The sequence below is a fragment of the Takifugu rubripes genome, chromosome 10 (genome assembly GCF_901000725.2).
Source record: "Takifugu rubripes chromosome 10, fTakRub1.2, whole genome shotgun sequence".
NCBI classification, from domain to species: domain Eukaryota; kingdom Metazoa; phylum Chordata; class Actinopteri; order Tetraodontiformes; family Tetraodontidae; genus Takifugu; species Takifugu rubripes.
In genome coordinates, this window is record NC_042294.1 from 8690497 (window position 1) to 8714307 (window position 23811).

Below are 23811 nucleotides of genomic sequence, written 5' to 3' on the forward strand. Positions count from 1 at the left end.
CGAACGTACGATACGAAAGTATCCAGGCTTGCGACATAAAATAAGTATGTTGAAATCCAGCATTAAAACTAACGCTGTCGGTTTCCAAGGAAACACAGCTAAGCTAGTGCCGCATTTCAGCATATGTGTTTCAACACCATGCGTAGCTGTTTATATGCGTTTTAAATGTTTAGAATTATGGGATTTTTTTTTTCTCTGTCACGTTCTCGGGCGATCATAACGGAAAGACACCCTCATATGATTCAACTATGACGCAGGCGCAACAATTTCAGCGTGGTCAACATCGCAACAAGCTAACCTAAATGATGACGCACGTCCGGATGTGTGTCAATCGTGACACCAAAATAAAAGCATGGAATTTCGTCCGAAAGAAGATTTGAATGGTAATATCTTCACAGCGCTCTAAATCTATATTTTTATACTTTAGCGTGATTTCAAATGTTTCTGCCGACGGAGTTGCCGGTCAATTACGGGGAAGGCACGTTTTATTTTTTTCCAAATGGTTTAAATTAGGTACCACTCACGGAAGTGGGCGTATATAAATCTTAAAATTTGACACCGGTTGAATGAGCAAGTCATTCAGCGAGAGTTTGTGGTGAGTAGCGGACACCGGCGATTAAATGAGACACATTTTATATGTTCTTCTTAACCTAAAGATGAATTAACTTTATCTGCTTTGTGACATTTTGGGTCGTCCTGAATTGCTCTCGAGCGTAAGCTCATTTTCCAGTGAAGGGAAGCGACATTGACAGCCAAACTGCCACACATGCACACGGGTGTCTTGGGGGGGGGGGTCGCTTTGTTCCCCGGGCTGATAAGCAGGTAATGGAAGTCTGAGACCTGCGGTTTGAAGGCTTTAAGCGTTGGAAGCCTGCTGGAGGTGTTCCTCATCCTCCCTGACTGCAGGCGTATCATGACAGCCTGTCACGTTGCGGGCTGGATGAGCGTGCGTGGTCGATTTGGCGATGCGGGGAAGGAGTGTTTGGCTTTAATTAACTCATAAGCCACTGTTGCCTCCGTGGATAGCTGCGTGACGTGCTTCAGGTTTCTGTACGTGACACGATGAAAAGAGGCTGTTATTGCCGAAATAAATGAAAGTTAAACTCTGATCTCTTTAATGACAACGGAGCAGCTGCAGCAACACAAGATGGCTGTTTACACCAACACACTGCAGAAAAGGACTCTTATCTTAAGCTTTTACAAGTGTAATATATACAGAGGGATCCATGTAGCTACAAGGTTAGGTTAAAATAAAGTTATTTAGACTTGAAACACTTTAAAATATCTGGCGCAAACGGGGTGATGCAAACTGCAGCAACATTTAGTTTTAATCAACCGCTCTTCCTCTTCCTCTGCTTTTGTCGATTCTGCAGAAGTTATCCTTCACACCTGATTAATTCAGAGTCATCCCGGCGTTCTGTACTCAAGGTCGGGAGCCGTGGTCCCATCCATCGCGTCCCGTGACCTTTGGCAGGATAGAGGAAGGATGTTCCCTCTCTGCTGACTCGGCAGTATGGTCTTTGTGCGGCTCTCTGGGTCGTCTGAGGAGATCGTAATGCGCTTTCGTTTCTCCCCAAACCTTTCGGAGACGGAACATTTCGTCTCGGAGCGTCTGACCTTGTTGAAGGTGGAAATGCAAGCTCATTGTAATCCTAGAACGGACCTGCCGTCTTATTATAGCAGGTGTGACTCAGTCAAACCTGAGATTTTAAATGCATCTTTTAATTGTTCACCGAGCTTCTGTAAACTGGCGGCGGTGTTTCGCAGAGGGGAACTTTTTAATAAACGTGGAAGCGTTGAGCCGAGCGTGTCCACATTCCATGCTGGAATTGCCTGGTCATGCAGACGACAATGAAGAGGTGGATAATGGGTTCCTCGGAACCATGTTTTCTCAGCTCCTCTGAGCAGATTCTTCTAATATTGAAGTTCCTGCTACTTTGAACCCACATGGGTCTGGAGGCCGAAGTCAAAGAGCATCTTTGCACCCTCCTCCTTTGTCGCCCTTTTTCCCATGAGGGTGTAGGTTTAAATCCGTCTGCCAACAAATGTAATCACATTACGTCGTTTCCCAGGAAATTGGTAAATGGCCGAGTTGTGTTTGAGTCTGGTGTGAGATCAGGTCTTTGTTTGGGTTGTGGGAGTCCAGGCGATATTTTATATCCCCTCCCAGCCTGTGTCTCATGGGGATAAAGACAGTAATTATAAGTGCACAATTACGGTGCTTGTGTGAGAAACTGGCTTTTCTTTTGGAGCAACCCTGGGATGCGACGGTGTTGACGGGATATTGCCACACCCTGGATGGGACTCGCTGCTGGGTGAAGGTGAATCAAAGTCATATTTGCTTCCAGTCCACGTCCGCTATGTTTTGAAATCACCAACAAGCTCTATAGCCTATTTGAACATGATAATTCTTCAGTTACAAATCTCCTTGATGATCTCCTTGGATCCTGAGTGGAGTTTAGCATTTTAAGCTAACTGTCCTACGGATCCCAGCTAAAAACTTCGACGAAACCACATCCCTCAGGTGTGATATTGGCACTTTTTATGCTAAATGAGATGCGTATTCACAACCTAGCTGGCTTTAAGCTGTCAAAGTGTCTGACCGGGGGTTGCTTTTTTGGGGGGTTGATGATAATAGGCAGGAATTGCGAGAGCAACCACTGTAACCGGGTTAGCATGGACTGCAGCTGTTAGCTGGGATATTGGAAGTCTTCCACAGATTATGCTAGGCGAGGTCAGACTGCGAGGAGCAGAGTCCTGCGTGCAGCAAGAGTTCAGACGTGTCCTGGTGACTGGACTGCTGAGCTATTCTAGCCTGAAAGACTTGGAGGCCACAGCAGCAATCTACATAACACCACTGCCAAATCCCCATAGAGATGTATAAACAGGCCAGCTGTCAGCGCTAACGCTAACGCTACATCCAGGCCAGTAGCTGCACAGTTGGGGAAGAGCCCTGGGCGGTGGGGACTTTTTAGAGCTTTGGAAAGGTTATTGTCACCTGTTGACAGATGATACACTCTTCTCCATAAGGTAAATACTGTCTTTGGGCTCCACTTCTTTCTTTTTCCCCCCCCCCAAACGCTCCTAAATATGGTGTTGCAAGCTCTTTTGAGCCGTACGGGAGAGAAGAATCGCAGGAAACCGGAGGGAGAATTTCTCAGTCGTGTTTACACATTGTGTAAAAGCGAGGAAAACCGGAGGCGGGATGTTGTCATGAAAAAATTACACGTTTGTCTTGTCATTTCGGACATAAGGGGAAACATGTTTTGACTTCTGCCCTAGATATATTTATGTCAGGTGGTTTTATTTCAGGACGTGCACAGGACAATCAAACGAGAGCCCTGAAATGGCGGCGATGGGAGCTGCGTTGCTATTCTGTGCAGGTTCCGAGCTGGGGACACAAGCTTTATTGCAGTGCGTAGTCGTCTTGGAACAAAGTTTTAATCGCCCTTCCGGGCTTGTGTGCACAAAGTTGCAGCTCTTTATATACTTGACCACTGTGCATAATGCTATTATCAGCACACTTGGGACGGAGGAAAGCCCCAGACTCAAGCGGGCCACAATTTTAGCTGCTCATGGGTTGAATTTTTGTTCCCCTCCTGCAGGACGTCCACGTGACTCCATGGTGAGGTCACAGAGCTGGGGACAAACAATTTTACCTCGTACACACGCTTGCTGGGGCAACCTCCCGAGGTTTTCTTTAGCTCCAAGGCCCATAAGCTGATGTGGAATGCAGCGCTTGATGGTCGGCAAGCGACTTGTTTAGATCACAGGACTGGTCCCTGTGTGCTGGAGAACGTAATCCAGTGGCTTTTCTGGCTTTAGGCGGTGTTAATCATATTAAGGCTGATTTCACCCAAGCATTTTTATTTATTTATGTTGTTGCTAAATGGGGAGTGTGTGAAGTTATATGCGGTATCGTGTCATTGCTGCAATTTTCTATTTTTTGAGAAATTCATCAATGATTCAACATCCTGCACCTCCTGGGTGTGATGCAACATCCGACATCATGACAAGTCAAGGTTTCCTACCTTCTAAAGAAGTCTTGTCTGTGGTGACTCACGGCCGCTGCCCCGGCCTGTGCTATTCTGAAATTACAGATTAACTGGCATCGATTATGTAGTAGGTCAGGTTGTTGCTGTACTCTATTATTATCCTTTTCTTGACATTTTCCTTTTTATTTTTTTTTTAACCCTCATGACTGCAATCACTAGCATTTAACAATATAAGCAGCTCTATGCACACATGGTAGGCTCGACATTTGCAGGGTGTGGAATAGTGCATTTATTTTGTTTTCCTCACTTAAAGTGCCTAAAAGTGCTATCCTTAGCCACCCTTCTGTGGCAATTTATTTTTTGTAATGAGTAAAACAGAAAATATTTGGATATTCTTATCTTTGTGATGACTGCAGCCAGCAGTGGTTGTGAAACCTGTAGCTGTCTATATTCTCGCCACTAGGCGTCGCCAAATCTCACACTTTTGCCATTTGGCTGCCTTTCAAACTGCACGAAGATAAAAATGTAAAATGACAGAATGAGAAGAGATTTTGTAATTTGGTAATCTCTGTTTCACTTCCCAAATGCAGACTCGTTTAAATTCACAAATAAAAGCTGTTTTATTCATGTTTAGAGAACCCCATACTCGGCTTTTTCTGCAGATAAGAGTAATGATTTGCGAAGGTAGAAATGTAAAGACTTCCTAATGGCACGATGGGTAATGATTAATTTCTGTGCAAGCTCTTCCTTTCAAACGTAATAAGTGAAGTTTCTGTGATTATTTGTTCAAAGCGGGTTGAATATCCACATTCAGTGAGGGTCAGGTGTGTGTGTGTGTGTGTGTGTGTGTGTGTGTGTGTGTGTGTGTGTGTGTGTGTGTGTGTGTGTGTGTGTGTGTGTGTGTGTGTGTGTGTGTGTGTGTGTGTGTGTGTGTGTGTGTGTGTGTGTGTGTGTGTGTGTGTGTGTGTGTGTGAGATCGATTTGCTCGTCTGAGCAGCGGCATCTGACTCAGTGTTGAATGGATCCCTTAGTCACATGGCTACTTGTCAGCAGGCTGGAAGAGGAAACATAATCCAGAGGAGGAAGGCTGCTGCTATCAGTCCACGCACGCTGGTCTGAGAGAGCGCTCGGCTCCACTCGAGGCTGCGCCTGATCCTCGTCTGTGTCTCTAACCCCTTTTTTTTGTCTCCTTGTCTTTGCTTTTCTCTCTATTTACCTCCGTCCTGCTCTCTGACCAGCCCCGGGTCTCTCTTCACGGCAGAGTTGACGATTGCTCTAGGATGTCTGCGCTGGCTTCTCTGCTGTAAGCACACAAAGGTAGGATTCAGTCACGGTGTCTCGGGTTAATGCACGTTTGGCGTGTTCCTTTCAAACTGACATTGAATTTTTTTCGTGCTGTCCAGTTGAATTGATTCAATATGCTGCCTCTGCACAGACGACTCCTCTATTTTACAGCACAAAAGCCTCCTAAACGTCTCCACTGATTTAAATATTTAGTTGTGGGGGTTTTTTAAAATCATTTTCTTCGGCAGCTTTAATTATGTTTATATTTGATAATGTATACAACCAACTGGAAATGTATAACAAGCTTTAAGTTGGTTTCATTCATTTATTATAACCTTAAGCTAACGTTAACCCTTTGAATCTCTTTGCATTTAATTTCCTGTGTCGATTGAAGTTTTTCCACGTTGTAATCTGCCCTCACCTGTTCCTCAATCACTCACATTTAGGGAGAGTTTGTGGTATTGAGCTGAAGAAATCTTGGTCTTTTTCCAACCCTCAAAGGTCACATGATGACATTGTTAAGATGGAAGATCAACTTATACTGAAAGTTTATCCTTACAGTGAATCTGCACTTAAAAGTGGTCCAATTTGACATTTAATTTCACATGACTCGACATTTAAATACAACATAGCATTGGTTAAATGCTTTGATTTACTGTTATTATTGGATTCTATTTTGAAAACCTTGGAATATATTTAAAGTGTGGCTCCAGACGATCGAGCGTAATCCCCAGTGATTTATTTAAATTTTTTTTTTTTATTAAGACCAAATGAAAACGTTCTATAAACTTTGACATTGTTGGGCGGTGACCTGACACTGAGGCTGATGCTAAAAGAGGTGGCAGGAAACAGGAATGTCAGAGAAATCAAGGAACTGCCTGTGCTGTACGCAGCCCTCCTCCACCTTCCCAATTTTACTCCCTGTTTCGTCTCGTGTGCTTAAATCATCGCACTTGTTTGTGCTTAAGTGTCCCATTTAGTGCTAAATGTCATACATTTGTGCTGGTGAATATTTTAAACGCTTTTTCATCATTGTTTCAATATTTTAAATTCTAAAATGGCATTTACACCAGCTAGCGTTGTAAGCTAACTGTCAGCTGACGAGTCTGCGATAGTACGCGCAATAAAATTTGACCTGCGGGTTAACCTTAAGTAATCTGTCTAAAATAATATATCGTCAAGTCACTGAACTGTGATGCAGAAGGCTTCCCGTTTTCTCTACCACGAAGACGTTTGTCAGGCCTTTAAAACTCCCAAATAATGGTGACACGAGGCGGATGTTGAGGTGTTGTTTTTCTGTCCACCCATGTCAGCCTGGAGACGTTTCCAGGTCCCCGAGAAAGGCCTTCAGAAAGAAGCCGTTGTCTACTTCCTGTTTTCATACCAACTTCCTCCACCAAGGCCATTTTTTCTCAAATAGTGAGCTGCACGAGACAAGTGGAAATCTCTAAATATTCCATCAGTTTTGGAAGTGATGGGTGAGTTTGGAAATAGTTGGTGAGCATCTTCCAGGACGTCTATGTTGCTCGTGCTCCTCTTTTCCATCACTTCAGGGTTTATGGAGCAAGTCGTCATCAAACTCGTTCCATCTTACTCACCAGACGACGCAGTTTTAATCCAGATGCCAAATTATAATTTAGCTGTGGTCATGTGATTACCACCATGGCTGAGTCACATTTGGTCTGCCGGGTGGCTCTGTGACGTCCGCTCAGTCCAGTAGCTCTAGGTCCAGCACGGCCTCGGCGAGGACCATGACTGGACCTTTCCCGGGTTTATCTAGATTTTTTGCTAAAAGCATTCACAAAGTTTCAGATCACACAATCGTCTGTGACTTGAATCCAGAAGGCCGTCAGCTTCAGAAGCTCACAAAGGTTATGCTGGGAAAATGTCAAAATTAAGACCACTTCGGATGATGTCAGGCTTCCTATGCGGGTTCCTAAAACTGCACGATTGCACAACCCTGATGCTATGTGTTGCCCAACAGCAGCTGGGACGCCCAAAGAAGATGATATTGTCATCACAGGGCTCTCGGTGCTATTTGTTTATACAGAATATGTGTGTTCAGTCATATCTCTAATACAATCCACAATAAATCTGACCCCCCCGACACATCTGTCATGCTTTATCAGGGGTTTCAGATTAGCCCTGCAGCCAGAGCCAGCTGGGCTCCTGTTACGTGGGTGATTGAGAAACGATGCATTTTAGTTTAATCGAAGCAGTATTTTTAGGCGCTTTGATTGCGTGTCTCCAGGCTGAACGAGGAGGTCGAGGTTAGCGGGAGTCACGTGCCGCCTGGCGTCGAGGGTCCTCTGCACGGCAGCCCTCGTTACTATCTGGCTCTTATCTTTGTTAATGACCTTCAACGGCTGCAGCCAAGCACTGTAAGCAGTGGAGCAACGGCCGTCGGTGGAAACGTTTTCTTATATATTTCCCCTTAAGGACGATGGAACCTTTTAATTACTTCACACATCATCATAAAGACTTTCAGATGAATGTGGTGGGTCAAAGGTGATTAAAGGCCTTTCCAGGAAATCCTGAATTTTCCAGTTGCTTCATTAACGCCGTTCACGACTGTTAAACACACACATCAGCCTAGTATTTCAGCAAAAACCTGGTTTATTTGGCTCCAGCAGAACCAATATATGTTTACTTAAATGTGCTTAGCATCGTTATCCAGCTGCTTTGCTCAACATTATTAAAAAAGGGGTCTTATTCAGTCCCCTTCATCCCGCACAGATGAGTTCATTTATCAGCTGAAGCAGTCCGACCAGATTTCCGACCTCCGTGTGTCTGATGTTTGTCTCCAGGTTATGCTGCCCAAAAGCTGTCTGAGTCCCAGTGAGAAAGAGAAGGGCTAAAGCAACAGCGTTCCAAAACCCTGCTCACCAGGTCATCCCCAGCAGGGACCCCCACCGTGGAGCCATGAGCAGCCCCAACGCTACCAAACCCACATTGGCATCGGGAATTCACAGTGTAAGTCTGGGGAAAAAAACCCGGGATTGTCCACGGCGTGATGAAACCAGACCGCACGGTTCACGTGGATGATGCTAGCTGACGTCTGTACGGCCCCATTTGCTTCGTATTATCTGTGCTGGATTAACGCTGCGTGAACTCCCTCTCCAGAACATTTGTGTAGGAATAGCACGTCCCAGTTTCCTTCCCCTTCCTTTCCGAATCAACCGACCACCAGTTAAAAAAAAGAAAAGGAATGTAAACAAAACGTATGGCGAACGTGTGGCCCGGGGGGGATGGGGGGGGTCAGCAGCCAACAAGAGCCAAATTCCTGGATCTAAAACGTTCATCTCCGAATGATTAAAATGCAGCAGAAAATATCCCGAGCTTGAGGAGGCCAATATTTTTAGGCATCCTCTCCAAAAATTGAATTCCATGAATTATGAGAAATGCAGTTTTTCTCACGTCCTTTAACTTCTCCGTAGTCCCAGACGAGGAGCGCTCACGGCTCCTGCCTTTCCCTGGAATACTCCTTTAAAAAAAAAAATAAAACAATCACATTTTATCTCCAAAGTCTTGTTAGTTGGGCTTAAAGGTGCGTAAACGTGACTTTATTTATAGGCAGGAAGGCGGTTAATAACCATAGATTGTGGGCCAGACGCGCTGGTCCGTAATGAGGTTTGCCAGTAGGAAGCATAGTGACCGAGAAGTTATCAGAAGATAAAGCTGTTTGCTGTGTGACGGCATCTGAGCTCTCATTGGCTCTTCTCTTGACTCAGACTACAGGAGGTTAATCATTATCTCGAGCTTTATGCCTGTTTGCGAGAGAGTTTAAATAATCCTGTCTGACTTTTCTTTTTTTTTTGTTTAACGGCTCCTTGCTCTGATCAGCCACGTTTGACTGAAACGGACTAAAATGGGAACTATTTTTCCTGTGACCTTTGGCTTGTGAATTTGGAAAGGCAAATATTCCGCAGCCGCACGCCGGCGTGTGATTTCATGGACTATCTGTATGCATTTAAGGTGAGCGCCTAACACGAGGGTTCAAATCCTCGTTCGCCCTCGGTTCCTGTCGGATATCTAATCCCACTCTAGTCAACGAACACATTGGAAACGTGTTTTCACAACCTATGGAGCCTCTAGGGTTCCTCCTCAGCACAAGCTCCAGCTGGCTAATATTCAGTCAAGTTGGGTATTTATTACTGCGTAAGGTTAAGCGTTAGCATCAGTGGTCATGCTCGTTCCTGGATTGGGCAGCGAGGATATGAGAATTTCGGCCTTTCGACCTCAATTTACATTAATATAATCAACCCGCTGTGCTGCTGTTTACAACGGTTTCTTTTTGCTCAAAGGTCAGAGGTCATCTGCCAGTTTGCTGGAAGCGGTAGACGGTTGCTCTTTCAGCGGAAACGGCTTCTGAATTCCAAGTTCATTGGAAGCTGTTTTGGAAGTAGATGCCAAATAGTTTCGCTTTAATAGGAGCTAAATGGCTCCGGCGAGAGATAAAAGGCTAATGAGATAAATGTTGTACACAAAGGCTCACTTAATTTACTGTCTACCAGCCACTACTTCAGAGGTTTATAGCAAAATCAATGCATCACGTCGCCCAGCCACGTTTCTGCCTGGATGGACAAACGGGCTTTACCATAAACTTTAGTCCTTTTTTATATTCAAAAACTCTGCAGATGAGAGATTCATCATTTTAATTTCAGAGTCCTGGATGCTGTCCTGGAAAACTCAGCGTGTTTTAATCCTGACATGTAACCAATCTGAGTGTGAACTGTTATTTTATTTAATACAAGGGGCAGCTGCTGGGGATGATTTGCTATTTAAACACTCGTGTCGCTGAGCGGCGACTATATGGTTATTGGCTGGAGGACCGTCTGCCTTCGCCATCTGTTGATTTGAAACACACACATGAACACGCGCGCGCGCGCGAGTGCTGCCAATGGACAGTTACTGTATTATCTTCCATGGTGGGGTGACGGCTAATTCAAAATGAAAGCAACTGATGGAGTCATGGTTAGCTTAGCATCAGAACTGCTGAGCTGTCTCTCTGCAGAGGTTAAACTCGATATGAATAATCAGTGAGGAGTAGATTTTGTTACCTTTGGACAGTCAGAGAGGTCACACAGTTAAAAAAAATAAATAAACCACCTTAGGTGTGCGTGCACGTGCGTGACGGGTAGATTCCGGTGGTAGGCTGCAAAGCTGAGGGACCGTCTGAGACCAACGGTTTTAAAAGTGCAGTTGACTTCATTTGAGAGTCGTTCCAGAACTGTCTTCTCAATATGACAGGCGCTGCAAAGATGAATGGATTGTTGTCTTTCAGCCCCCCCCCCCCCAAGGTCGTCCACCTCTAGCCCAGACCACAGCGCGGAGCGTTGTGTGGCCCTCCTCCTGAACTTTGACATTATAGGACAACCATATCAGTGACTCTTGGGGGGGACAGCTGTTCCCCCAAGAGTGAGTCATTAAATTTAAAATAGTCGCCCGTCTCACGCACGACACTTGAAGGTAACATTATCTTGCTCATTCTTTACTTTTGTCGCCTCCAGGGGACAGCCCAGTTTTAAGAGGCAGTTTATCAGTTAATAATCTGAACTGCAAACTTATCTGAAGCCACGGATGCCGTGAAAAGAATCTTCCCTACCAGGACGTGACGTTTTACATGCATTTTATGGTCTGATGACTCATGTCGTCCTTTCAATATATGACTTTACAGCCCCGCATGCTACGCCTTTAGCATTCTCACTGATTTTATATGTGTACAGTACATTGCTGCTTCAATCTTCACATTAGTATCCAACTTAAGAAATGGGCTAATGTGTCGGTAAATTTATCAACTTTATTCCATTTATCGTCCCTCAGACTGTGATCATCTACAGCTATGGCTTGTACATCAAAGATCTCTCATTTTATGCGTCATAATGGAGGGGGTCAAACTCAGGTTTTCCCAGCCCTGGTCTCCTGAAACCACCATAAATGAGGACAGTACAGTAGGAAACCTCTCCTCGACTCCCCTCAGGTTGCTCTTTGCACATCGTTTTCAGTTTTCTCGCCTGTTTGAGAATCCCTCGCACTTTGCCCCCATAGCGAAGCCGCGATATGAGCACGAGCAGTGGAAAAATAAACTGCTGGATAATGTAACAGCACATCTGGTTTTTGTATTTGTAAATTAAATGTCGGCACACTAAATTTTGCTCCTCTTTTAATGTTTTTTTTTGTTCTCCCAGCAGTCTGAAGGGAGCGTAAAGCCTCCGTTATTACTGTATTATAATGCTACAGCCTGTCCCAGCAACATCACAGGTCACCTAAGGGTTCAAGGTCAAGGACGGGTCAAATTTAGTTGAAATACCCTTAAAGTATGTCGAATCAGCCGAATCGTGTCTTTATAAACGAATAACTACCATTAATCCTTGTTCTGTGTGTGATAACTCGAGTTCTAAGTTAATTTGCTTTGCTCTTGCTGAATAATGGTGTTTGTCACACCTACATGATGCGTGTAAACCCAGTAACCCAGAGTGGAATTACTGGCCAGTTTATCTGTTTCATTCAGAATTCCACTGGTTTTTGTTGGCAGTTCTGCCACTTTTTCTTTCTGCACACTCAGTGTTTTGGTACATTTGTGCATCCCAGATACAACATTCAGTTTTTCCTCAGTAACAGTTTCTTTTAGTTGGGAAGTATGTGTAAGCCGACATGTCAGACATGTGCAAAAGGGCCCCTCATGTTCAATATTTGTTGTTGAACCTCTGTGAAAGACTGACTTTAGAAGCAAGATAATCCATGTTTTAGCGGGCGAGATGCTAAAAACTAGGCTTTCTGCTGCTTCCTGCAGTAATGGAGAAAACCTAATATGTGACTGACACGTTAGGTGTCCTGAGAATCACGTCAGGGAGCATCAGATGACCTGTGGCCTGAGTCGTGTCACAGGAAGGGTCCGCGGCAGGATCGGAGGACTCGGGGCAGTAGCCATGGCAACATTTTCTCTGCTGTGAGGTGGCTGCAGCACGATCCTGTTAGCCATAGCTGATCCACTTGCTGCGGTGCCCCAGATAATCCTTAAGACAACATCCCGCCGGCAGAGCGGAGAGCAGCAGGGGCCCAGCGTCCTGCTGCAAGAAAACATATTTCTTATCACCCACATGATCGTGGAAAAAGAGTATCTGATCGATGCACATGGCTGGTGTTTCCTATACAAGGCTAAATTTCAGGCGTGTAGACTGTCATGTGACACTGGACAGTTTTTAAGGAACCAGAGCGCCCTCTAGTGGTGCTTATAAGTCAACTTTCCAAACTCCACACGAGGCAGTTCTTCCCTTTTTTGTTTTAATTTCCTGGTTGTTGTATTGATCGGTGTGTATTCTTCAACACAAGGACTTGTAAAAAAAGTATGTTCACGCTATCTTTTGTTACAGCCAGATGCGCCCGCCGTCTCATCGCTACACGGGACTGCGCGCCGTGACGAGGAAGACGATGGCGACCTGAACAAGGCTTTGGGTGTCCAGCGCTTCCAGCAGATCCTCAGCCCTGCTGCCGCAGTACCTGATGAGCAGCTGCACAACTACCATGAGGAGGACATCGAGTGTGAGTACGCGCTGGTCTTCTCCTGAGGCACACGCCTGGGGAGCCTTCTGATTGGCTGTCTCTGCAGACCACCGTCACTCCTCCCACCACATCCACCGCCCCCTGTCCAAGCTGCCCTCTGAGGGCCGCCGGAAGAAGGGCAACAAGAAGCGGAGGAAGGACAAACATCACAAAAGCAGCCATGCTGCTCCCAGCAGCCCCGTGGAGGAGGGAGAGGAGGAAGAGGAGGAAGAAGAGGAGGAGGAGGTGACTGACGCACCGTCTTCCCCCTCTGAGTCAGACAGACCCAGAGATGTGGAGGTAATTGGTTTCAAAAGCAGATGGAAGAGAATAGGGGAGTTTGTATGCGCGTTTGCTTCGTTTGAAGCAAGGTTGCTAAAAGTGGTGCCCTATCGGCTTTATCGGATATATTTCCTGCAATTCTACCTCCATTTTTCCCTAAATACACTCCACCTGCACTATACTGCATATGTACGTCCAGTTGGAAATAAAACTCATTTCTTCAGTGAACAAACTTTTACTCCATCTTCTCTCCAGTTCTTTCTCTCCGATGACGACCGCGTGGTCAAACATGGCAGAGGGAGTGGCCACTCGGCCCGCGAGCAGGATATTGCATCCCAGTCCGGGGAGGGAGACGCGTCCTCCACAGAGTAGGCTCCTCCGTTTTCACTTCTCATCATACTTCACTACAGCGTCGCGTCTGTAGTAGCCACGATGCAAATGATGGAGCTCTATGAGAGCGTGACTGGTCAGCGAAGGTGCACAGCATATGTTGCCATGTGTCAGCAGTGGGCCTGCTGAGCACCCTCAGATGGCCCCGACTAATAGAGACCCATAATTCTTCTGTTGCTATGGGCACCTGAGCAGCCCCCCCTTCCCCCCAGCTTGACATTTATATGTTCACTTTGTATGGGAGCTCATCTGCAAGTGCACCTTCCTCCTCGCTGCACAGATCTGACCTTTTATTCTGATACTCTTGACCAATTTTTCTGTATCTATCTAGCAAATCGACCTCACCGGAGGCCTCCAGCTCCGCCCCTCAGCTGGTGCCAGCCGAACATCCGCCGCTCACCCGGGTCTCCTCCCGCAGCTACGACCTGCAAGAGCGGAGGCGCACAGGCAACATGACGGGCGCCGAGCAGGCCAAGTACCAGCGGATCCCCACAGACGAGACCGAGGCTCAAACGCTGGCGTCCGCCGACCTGGACGGCATCAAGAGTGAGTGTAGCTGAAGAGTGAGCTGAGCTCAGGTTAAAACGGTTTACACATCTACGCCAGCTTCACTTTGGGCTTATTTCTGATGTAGTTTAGGGTTTTTCTAACTTTCATCTGTAGTCCTGGAAGGTGACGTACACATACATTCGGGCACTGTACCAACTTTTTGACATTATCAGGGGAAAACTGTGATGACTAGCATATGTTTGAATTTCTACATCAATACTTCACTGAGCTTGAAGGCTGCAAAAGAGCTACTTTAGTCTATTTGCCTTGTTTCTGTAATACGTAACGTTCTTTTATGTTTTCAGATGGTTTGCCAGTGAAACTCTCTTGTCATGGCCATGCGCCAGAGCTGCTTTGGTTTTACACTTTACAGCTGGCTTCTTAATCACCTCTCAATTGTTCTGCGTGATTAAGCAGCAGCGCTAATGAAGCCTCAGATTTGCGGATGGCCAAATTCCTTCAGAAAGATCGGAGCAAGGGCAATGGTCCCAAAGCAATTCCGGCCTTCGTTGCAGTCGGCTCCCCGCTGCCCTGTGATGTTTTCAGCCCCGGGCCCAGCGTGGGGTCGTTTTCACGGCCAGAGAGATTTACGTCAGGGAGCCGACTCCTCGGCAGAGAGCGCGGCGGACAGGCTTGCATTATTAAATTAGCCGTTCCTGCTGTCAGCTGAGGGCCCTGGACTTGGGCCCGAGCCAACATGGTGGCTAATTGTGAAAGCTGAAGCTCGGTTCACAACCTTTTAATCATTAGTGGAATGAAACAAGGGGAAGAGTTAAGTGGACCCGAAGGCTAAAATTAAAAGCTGCGGATGGAGTTTTCCGTCTTGACTTTGTTCAGATTGAGTATTTGGTCATTATGGAGCTTAGTGACACCAAGTTGAGTCTCCCAAAAGGTTCATCATTCTTTTATCTTCCTGTAAAATCATCCTGGGAAAGTGTCTCTGCCTCTGGCTGCTGCTCAACAACAGGAATTATTAGATCACTCTTCTTCCCCTTTTGTCTGACCTGAGCGAATTAGCGCCTCCGCTCGCTGATGCTTTCTGATAGGTGCGGGGACCCCGCGGGGTCAGGCTCCGGTCACCAAGTGGCAACTTTTTCCAAACATGTCAAAAGTTGCACACGTCGGGCGGCGCAGATTTGATCAGCGAGGGGGAGTCGGGCGGCCGTGCCAGCGCTCACCCTACGCCCACCGCAAATCCTCGCCAGTGCTTCGGGAGCTGCACGCCGCTAAAGCCGCTCGGGGAGCGAGTCGATAGAATACTTTGAGACGCTTTGTTGCAACGGTACGATGCTGAAACATTGATGACGAGCCGTGAAATCCTCACAGTTTGTTTCACAGCGGGACAGGAAAGAAGCTCTGGTAAAGGTAGGATTTCAGGTTTTATTGGATTTTGGTGAGCTTTTTTAATAGCTGTATTTTTCCGACTTCTTATTGTGCCAATAGAATCAGGGAGGTTCTTTTATATTGACTTTTTTTGTTTTCTTTTTACTGTTATTAGTTATTTGTCCGGAGCTGCGAGCCTGAAGAAATCTATATTCTGGCTCGTTCAAGTCATTTAATTTCCTCCATTTCTGCGCCTCCAGGCCACCGTTTTGAAGATGTTCCTGGCGTGCGCAGACACCTGGTCAGAAAGAGCACCAAGGGACAAATTGTACACATCGGCAAGGACCACAAAGAACCCACCACCCGCGCCCGGAAGCAGGACCGGACCCCACATGAGGTGAAAACCAAATGGCCGTTTCTGTATCTTCATTTTAAATGTGCACTTTCTGGGTTTAGAAGAATTCCCAGTAGATGTAAACAGCTGTATTCTTTCATTATCTGTCATTCAGCTAAATTCAATCCTAAATATAAAAAGTAACAGTCCCGCGACATAATGAGCCTTGAACTTTTCCTGCCCTTCACAAATCGTAGCAAATCCTCAGAGGTGTTTTCCTTCCGTGCCCCTCTCAAATGTTGCCTCGCCCCGGCTCTCCTTTGTGGATGGGACAATTAAAAATGAATGAATGAGTCCTTTTCTTTCATGCGTGGAAAGGAAAAAAGGGGGAGAGGAGCTTCGGTAACCAGACACTGGGAGCTGCTGAGAGAGGGAACGCTATGTTTTATTAACACCCCCCAAGAGCCCCTGTCAGGTGAAAGAGTTACCTGTAGGCTCGCGTCCCCGGTGTTTGAATCCTCTCCTGCGCCGTCTCGCTCCCCCAGCCCTTACCGGTGATTCTGTACCGCTCCGCCTCTCGGCCTGAAGGCTTCCTGCTGGATTTGGGCTCCAGTCACATGGCCCAGTACAAGGAGGTGAGCCCAGGTGGTTGGAGTGTGACTTCACGGGCATGCAGCAGGTGTAGACTTTGGCCACGGGTTCATAAGGAACAGGCTCCTGCCTGATTTTGGCCTCCCACTGACCAGCATGGAGTTTTTTTCTAATAACCTGATATCTGATGCTGACAGACTGGAGTTTTTATTGCAGTGTTTCGTGTTTTGAAATGCTCAAATTTGGGTTTTGGGCACTAACATGGAAAGGTTTTGCAATGAATTCAACTCTTTGGTGAGCATGGTGAATGTTCTCCTGCTCCTCGCCCCTGCGCGCTCCTGATGGTTCCCAACGTCATTTTCAGGTGTTTGTGGAGCTGAATGAGCTGACGATGGACAAGAACCAAGAGCTGCAGTGGAAGGAGACGGCCCGATGGATCAAGTTTGAGGAAGATGTTGAGGAGGAGACCGACCGTTGGGGGAAACCTCACGTGGCCTCACTGTCCTTCCGCAGTTTGTTGGAGCTGCGCAAAACCATCTCACATGGTAACGGAGTCTTGCTCCTGCTGGGCTGGACCCACGTTTGGTGTGAAGCCGAGCTCTGAGGTCTGTGTTTCACCACAGGTGCGGTACTGTTGGACCTGGACCAGAAGACCCTGCCTGGCATCGCCCACCAGGTGGTGGAGCAGATGATCATCTCTGACCAGATCAAAGCCGAGGATCGGGCCAACGTCCTAAGAGCCCTGCTGCTGAAACACAGGTGACCACACACATCAGCGATGTCTGCAAAGGAATTTCACAGCGTCTCTATACGGAATCTGCAACAAATCAAAGAAAAAGTATCCCAACTGTTTCCAACAGTGTGCCGGATAATCCTGCACGCCACATTAAAGGCTAAAGTATCATTTCCACCTCTGCCTGTTTATTTCTGCTATTTTCCCATCAGTTTTGCTTTTGATTTGTTAACTGACACCATTATAAGAGGCTCAAAGAATATGATTGACAGCAGAGCCTCACGCACGAGGCGGAAGGTGATGGTGTGTGCAGAAACTGGACACCTCGTCCCCGCTTCGCCACTGTGCAGACGTCACCCCAAATATTGCAGGCAGACGGTCATTATTGTTGTTTTGTTCTCACTTCCTCTTTTTGAATAAATGAGCAAGTGTCTGTATTCACTCCCGCTTCCACGTACGCTTCCCGCTACTAGATGGCTTTACGCCTGGTCGCTGCCTCTCTTCCTCCTCCTCACCCTCTCTCTGCCTCTCCCTGCCTCCCCTAGTCACCCGAGCGATGAAAAGGAGCACAATAGTCATTTTCCCAGGAACATCTCAGCGGCCAGCCTGGGCAGCCTGGTAACCCACCACCACAACGCCAACCACGCCCACCAGCCGGAGCCATCGGTGACCGACCCGCTCATGGGCGGCGGCCACGCCGTGGGGGAGACGGACATACACATCGACGTGGAAAAGAACGACGTGCAGGTGAGGCTTTCGAACCTCTGTGTTTGGAGTGGTTGCGCTCAGTGTGTGAATGTGCGAATGTCCGCCCAGCAGCAGAAGGAGCCGGCGGTGGTCTCTGGGATGCATCGATCCAAATCCAAACATGAGCTGAAGCTGCTGGAGAAGATTCCTGAAAACGCTGAAGCCACTGTGGTCCTCGTGGGTCAGTTGTCTCTTGTTATCACTTCAGGCATTATCAGTAATAATTATTTCACTGCGTGTCTGTGTCCCTCCTCCCTCCAGGCTGCGTGGACTTCCTGGAGCAGCCCACCATGGCGTTTGTGCGGCTGCAGGAGGCGGTGGAGCTGGAGTCCGTTCTGGAAGTTCCCGTGCCAGTCCGATTCCTCTTTGTCCTGCTGGGTCCTCCCAACTCCAGCATGGACTACCACCAGATCGGACGCTCCATCTCCACACTCATGTCTGACAAGGTGGGCAAACGTCTTACTTGGTTATTATTTGCGATTTTGAAAACAAATTTTCAACAGAAGTATTTTTCTTTTGCCTCGCCAGCGATTCCATGAGGCGGCCTACCTGGCCGACGACAGGCACGACCTTCTGAATGCCATCAACAGCTTCCTGGACTGCAGCATCGTGCTGCCGCCCTCAGAGGTGGGGGGCGACGAGCTGCTGCGCTCCGTGGCGCGCTTTCAGAGGGAAATGCTGCGCAAGAGGGAGGAGCTGGAGGTCAAACTCTTGGCCAAGGAGCCCAAAAGCCTGAAAGATAAAGGTCCGCGTCTCCTCATCAGGGTTTCAACGACAACTTCCTGGGATTTGAATGACTAATCTTCTCTTCTGTTTGGCAGAAGCCCTCCTCACACCCTTGAAGAAGTCGGACGATCCTTTGGAGCGCACCAGACGCCCGTTCGGCGGACTCGTTCGTGATGTGCGGCGGCGCTACCCGAAGTACCTGAGCGACTTCAAGGACGCCCTGAACAGCCAGTGCATGGCTGCCGTCATCTTCATCTACTTTGCCGCTCTTTCGCCGGCCATAACGTTCGGGGGGCTGCTAGGTGAGACGCACACGTGGAGAACAGGCGTCGGGTTACTGCAGGGTCACGTGTCAACATCATTTGAGCAGCTGTTGAAGGCGTCTCTCTGTTTCTAGGCGAGAAGACGGACGGGCTAATTGGTGTTTCCGAGCTGATCGTGTCAACAGCGGTGCAGGGGGTCATCTTCTGCTTGCTCGGTGCACAGCCGTTACTTATTGTGGGCTTCTCAGGACCCCTGCTGGTTTTTGAAGAAGCCTTTTACAGTGTAAGTTTTATTTAATGAAACAAAAAAAAAATGACCAGAAAAATGACAATAAAGTTGCAACTTAAAGAGGTGCAGACATTGGCACCTGTGCTGACCTCAACCTGCTACCGTAACCATTTGGTTTTTTTACTTATTCAGTTATTCTGTTTTTCTTCATCTTAATGTTTTGTTGGCTGATCATGGACTATTTTTCTCACCAGTTCTGCAAAGCAAACAATATGGAGTACCTGACGGGCCGAGTCTGGATCGGGTTCTGGCTCATCATCATCGTGACCCTGACGGTGGCCTTCGAGGGGAGCTTCCTGGTCCGCTTCGTTTCCCGCTTCACCCAGGAGATCTTCTCCTTCCTCATCTCCCTCATCTTCATCTGCGAAACCTTCATCAAGCTCGGCAGGGTACACCAGAGACTTGAAATAACAGCTCTTGGTTACGAAAATGTTTTCGTTGGCAGTCTGCAGGTTCTCGCCCCTGACGCTAAACCGAGCAGACTAATCTTTGGACAGGCTTCAACCCTCAGGGTTTGAATCATTCTGTTTTTGTAACCAGTGGATCAGAACTCTTTTGAGATTGATCGCTCTTGAAAATGAGAGGGATTAAACGCTGAAGCTGAATCTGAATCCAAGCTTGTGATTTTGGGGCAGTTTGCTAGTTTTTTAGGGCGCTGACGGTTGTGAAAGCTAACGGGGTGAATGTGGTGTGTGTGTGTGTGTTGTCAGATTTTCAAGGAGCATCCGTTGAAGCGCTGCTCCGTGGACAACGGCACGGACGGGAACGTCACGGTGGAGAATGTCACGTCCCTGCTGAACAACGACACCCAGCCCGCGGCGGTGACGACCCTCGGCGAGCCCAACACCGCGCTGCTGTCGCTGGTTCTCATGGCCGGAACCTTTTTTATCGCTTTCTACCTGCGCAAGTTCAAAAACAGCGCGTTCTTTCCTGGAAGGGTGAGCGGGGACACATTACCCGCCACATTAATGTCGCATTCTGTCCGGTACGGTTGAAAACACACCCATTTGTGCACCCTGTGTGTTCTAGTTGCGCAGGGTAATTGGAGATTTTGGTGTTCCGATTGCAATCCTCATCATGGTCCTGGTGGCTTACAACCTCAGCGACACCTTCATTCAGGTAAGACTGGGATCTCCTCACTCAAGCGCTCATTTGACCTTCACCTTCAGTGCCGTCATCACCTGCGCCGCCGTCCTCTCTGCAGAAACTCAGTGTTCCCAGAGGCTTCTCCGTGACGACTCCTGCCAAACGCGGCTGGCTCATCCACCCTCTGGGCTCAGACGGCAACTTCCCCATCTGGATGATGTTCGCCTGCTGTTTACCGGCTCTGCTGGTCTTCATCCTCATCTTCATGGAGACTCAGATCACCACGTGAGTTCATGCTGGATCATCGTCCGCCTCAATCCACTCCTCTGCTCTTTATATTGACCGTGGATTTTCTGTTGTAGTCTGATTGTGAGTAAGAAGGAGCGGATGCTGGTGAAGGGTTCCGGTTTCCATCTGGACCTGCTGCTGATCGTGGTCCTGGGCGGCACCTCGGCTGTCTTCGGCCTGCCGTGGATGGCCGCTGCGACCGTCCGTTCGGTGACCCACGTCAACGCCCTCACCGTCATGAGCAAGGCCGTCGCCCCCGGAGACAAGCCTCGCATCCAGGAGGTGAAAGAGCAGCGGGTCACCGGGCTGCTGGTGTCCATCTTGGTTGGTGGGTGTTGGACAAAGCGGTCTCCGATGACCCAGTTGTACAGATCTCCATTTTAAATCTTGCCCACTCTCTGCAGGTTTGTCTATCGTCATTGGCGACCTGCTGCGTCAGATCCCCCTGGCAGTGTTGTTCGGCATCTTCCTGTACATGGGTGTGATGTCCCTCAACGGCATCCAGCTAACGGAGCGGATGATGCTACTGCTGATGCCTCCAAAGTATCACCCAGATCACTCCTACGTACGCAAGGTATGAGAACCCGTGAACGCCGGCATGATAGCATTCGCTAACCCCGATGTTAATGACTGACTGAGACGCTGCTCCTCCAGGTGCGCACGCTGCGGATGCACATGTTCACCTGCATCCAGGTGGTGTGTCTGGCCGTCCTGTGGGCCGTCATGTCCACTCAGGCTTCTCTAGCTTTTCCATTCGTCCTCATTCTCACCGTTCCTGTAAAAATGTTCCTGCTGCCCCGCATCTTCACAGCCAGAGAGATGGCATGCGTAAGTCACCCACCAGGGGGCGCAACATGGCAGCTTTTAAACCTGTGAAATCTCAATATGTCCAAAGCAAAACGGAGAACCTGTTCATCCTGATGCCCTCCTCTCCATCCCACAGCTCGATGCAGACGACGCGGAGCCAAAGTTTGATGAGCGCGAGTGTCAAGACGAGTACTCGGAGATGCGCATGCCTGTGTAACCTACAGTGAGCCCTCGAGGTCTCCTGCCAAGTCAAAACACTTGCACATGACACACACAGCTTGTTGGGGGTCCTGTCGGTCGTTACTTTGGTCAGAATGTAGCTGTTTTTATCAGATTGTCAGAAAGGAAATCCACATCAAACGTTCATATTTACTTTTTTAACCACATATTTCAGGGGACAGGAGAAATGAAATCATGGTATCTTGAGCCTTAAAGGCACGAACGGATGAGAAGACGCATTTGCAAACACGGTAGATTTTTAGCCCTGAAAGTTTATCCTGATTCACATTGAATATGTGGAGGATATATGGGATCTTTTATATCTACACGCTAAGTCGTTGCTTTTTTTTGTGTGTGTGTTCTGTCGCTCACCATGCGCCTTATGAAGAATAGTGAGAGGTGTTTGTTTTCTTATGCTGTCTTATTTTAGGCAACAGATCACTTTACCCACCTCCTCAAGCTTGTAGCACTTTTTTAAAGGCACCAAATCCTCAACAATGACTGTATTTTATGATGATTTTATCCTATTATCGTCCTCCCATGAACACAGTTGTTGCATTAGTGTGCTTCTTAAATCAATGTCCATGATTAATTTTTGTCTTGTAATTCATAATCTTTATCTTTGTTTTTCAATCAAGCAGAATAGTTAGAATCCAGTCGGCTGGTTCTGCAGTGGAATAAAACCGCCAGCAGGGGGAGCTGCCGCCGACCTTTGACTAAAAATCTAACATAAAAAAACATTTTCCTGTAAAACTAATGCCACTGTATAATGTTGCTCATCATAATTTAGTAATCAAAAGTAGAAATATCACAAATGAACGTAAATGTTAGCTAACATGCCACTGACAGCGTGGAGTTTGTGTCTCGTGCCAAATGTGTGGTGTGTGTCGTCCACGCCACCTTCCATCAGTAACCTTGCCGCTAGCCCGCATTAACATTCCTACTTTCACCATAATGTCATAACTCATCATCAGCTAGGACACACGCACTGTGAACATGGTCGACCAAAACGTACGCCCGAGCTGTGGGACAATCTCAACATCCACGCGTGACCCAGAAGAGCCACTTTACAAATCCATGTGTGTATGTCGTTGTTTTGTATGGCGCTACATGGATCGGATAAAGCCTCTGTCACACTAGGGCGTCCACCGGAGACGCCACCTTCCCCGTTAACGTCATTTGTGATCCTGTGCCTGGTTTGGTGTCACAAAATCTCAAGTGCCTGTGGGACCACGAAGTGATCAGCTACAAATGTTACAGCAGATTTGCACTTTTGAGAAGCTCGGAGATGAAATATCATTATTTTTGCAGAGATGGGAGGCATTTTTGCTCTTATTTGGGAGATTTATTCAGAGTATGTCGCACATTTGACTGGTTCGTCACTGTGGGGAAAATGGAGGAGGTATTTACAGGAAGCGGTTGTGATTCTTTGTTCCTGTGGATTTGTCTGTGTCTGCCAAACGTTTGTCAAAGTCATGAAATCGCTGATGTGACGTGTTCCCCTTCGATAGCAATATGAAGTCAGACTGTTGCAAATGTTCCCTTGTACATTCATATCTGAGATATTCTATGAAATTAAAGGTTATTTTCTATTTATCCTGCCTCCTCCTGCTCTGTTCGGCTGCTCCTCTTGGTGGCGCTAAAGCGATCGTTCACCCAGATGTCCGATGGGCCGATGCAAAGTTCTGCTGTGAGATTTGGCGCCATCTAGCAGTTGAGAAGAAGACTTCTTAACCCCGCCAGCTTTTCCAGAGTGTTGAAGGGGGGGTGGGTCCATTAGTTGGTGGGACAAATGCTAATAAATGAAATATTCCAGGAGGTTCCACATTGGAGGCAGCCATCAAACTTCCAATTTAGAAGATTCCAACCTCAAAAGTAATGGCTGACAATACGTGTTGATAAAATAAAGCCTTTATGTCCATTCTGGGCTACTGTAGAAACATGACAGCTCAACAGGTTATAGCATATTTTTCTTTCACACTTGAGCTTTAGGATCAGTATTAGAAATTTTTCCACTCCTGCTTAGAGTCCTAATGAGAGCTGCAGCTGTTTCCTCACAGGAAATGAGGAAGGCGGGTTGGAGAAGTGTGTGTGTGTGTGTGTGTGTGCGTGTGCGTGTGGCAGGGGGGAAGGGGGGTCATCTCTCCAGTCCAGGCAGTCTTTCAGAGGCAGAGGAGAAGATGGCAGCACCACCACCACCACTGCTGCCGCTGCCGATGATGATGATGATGATGATGATGATCAGCGTTGGAGCGCTGCTGCCCTCTGAGACCCAGACGAACCCTTACAGCCAACTGTCCCCGTCCCTGAAGGGAGGGGTGGACCTGGCCCTGGAGAAGCTCCACTCTCACGCCGCCATCCAA

At 47.5% G+C, this 23811-nt stretch overlaps 1 protein-coding gene across 5 annotated transcripts; it reads left to right on the forward strand.

Moving 5' to 3' along the window:
* The first annotated feature begins 562 nt into the window (after positions 1 to 562).
* slc4a2b (solute carrier family 4 member 2b) lies at positions 563 to 23044 on the forward strand. 5 transcript variants are annotated; one of them, XM_029843066.1, is made up of 24 exons: positions 563 to 595; positions 5234 to 5312; positions 8087 to 8252; positions 12653 to 12821; positions 12889 to 13121; positions 13359 to 13471; positions 13825 to 14039; positions 15626 to 15762; positions 16655 to 16835; positions 16914 to 17049; positions 17569 to 17770; positions 17840 to 17951; positions 18032 to 18216; positions 18299 to 18515; positions 18592 to 18798; positions 18894 to 19042; positions 19243 to 19437; positions 19759 to 19986; positions 20078 to 20167; positions 20253 to 20419; positions 20497 to 20750; positions 20827 to 20996; positions 21077 to 21250; positions 21366 to 23044. In XM_029843066.1, exons 3-24 carry the CDS (start codon positions 8202 to 8204, stop codon positions 21444 to 21446), a joined length of 3666 nt encoding a protein of 1221 aa, XP_029698926.1. In that variant the 5' UTR covers positions 563 to 595; positions 5234 to 5312; positions 8087 to 8201; the 3' UTR covers positions 21447 to 23044. The 5 variants fall into 5 exon arrangements, 4 of the variants coding, with proteins under 4 accessions (XP_029698926.1, XP_029698925.1, XP_029698927.1 ...); XM_029843065.1 differs by lacking the exon at positions 563 to 595 and having other exon boundaries at positions 5115 to 5312; XM_029843067.1 differs by lacking the exon at positions 563 to 595 and having other exon boundaries at positions 5115 to 5312; positions 17843 to 17951.
* Positions 23045 to 23811: the final 767 nt, after the last annotated feature.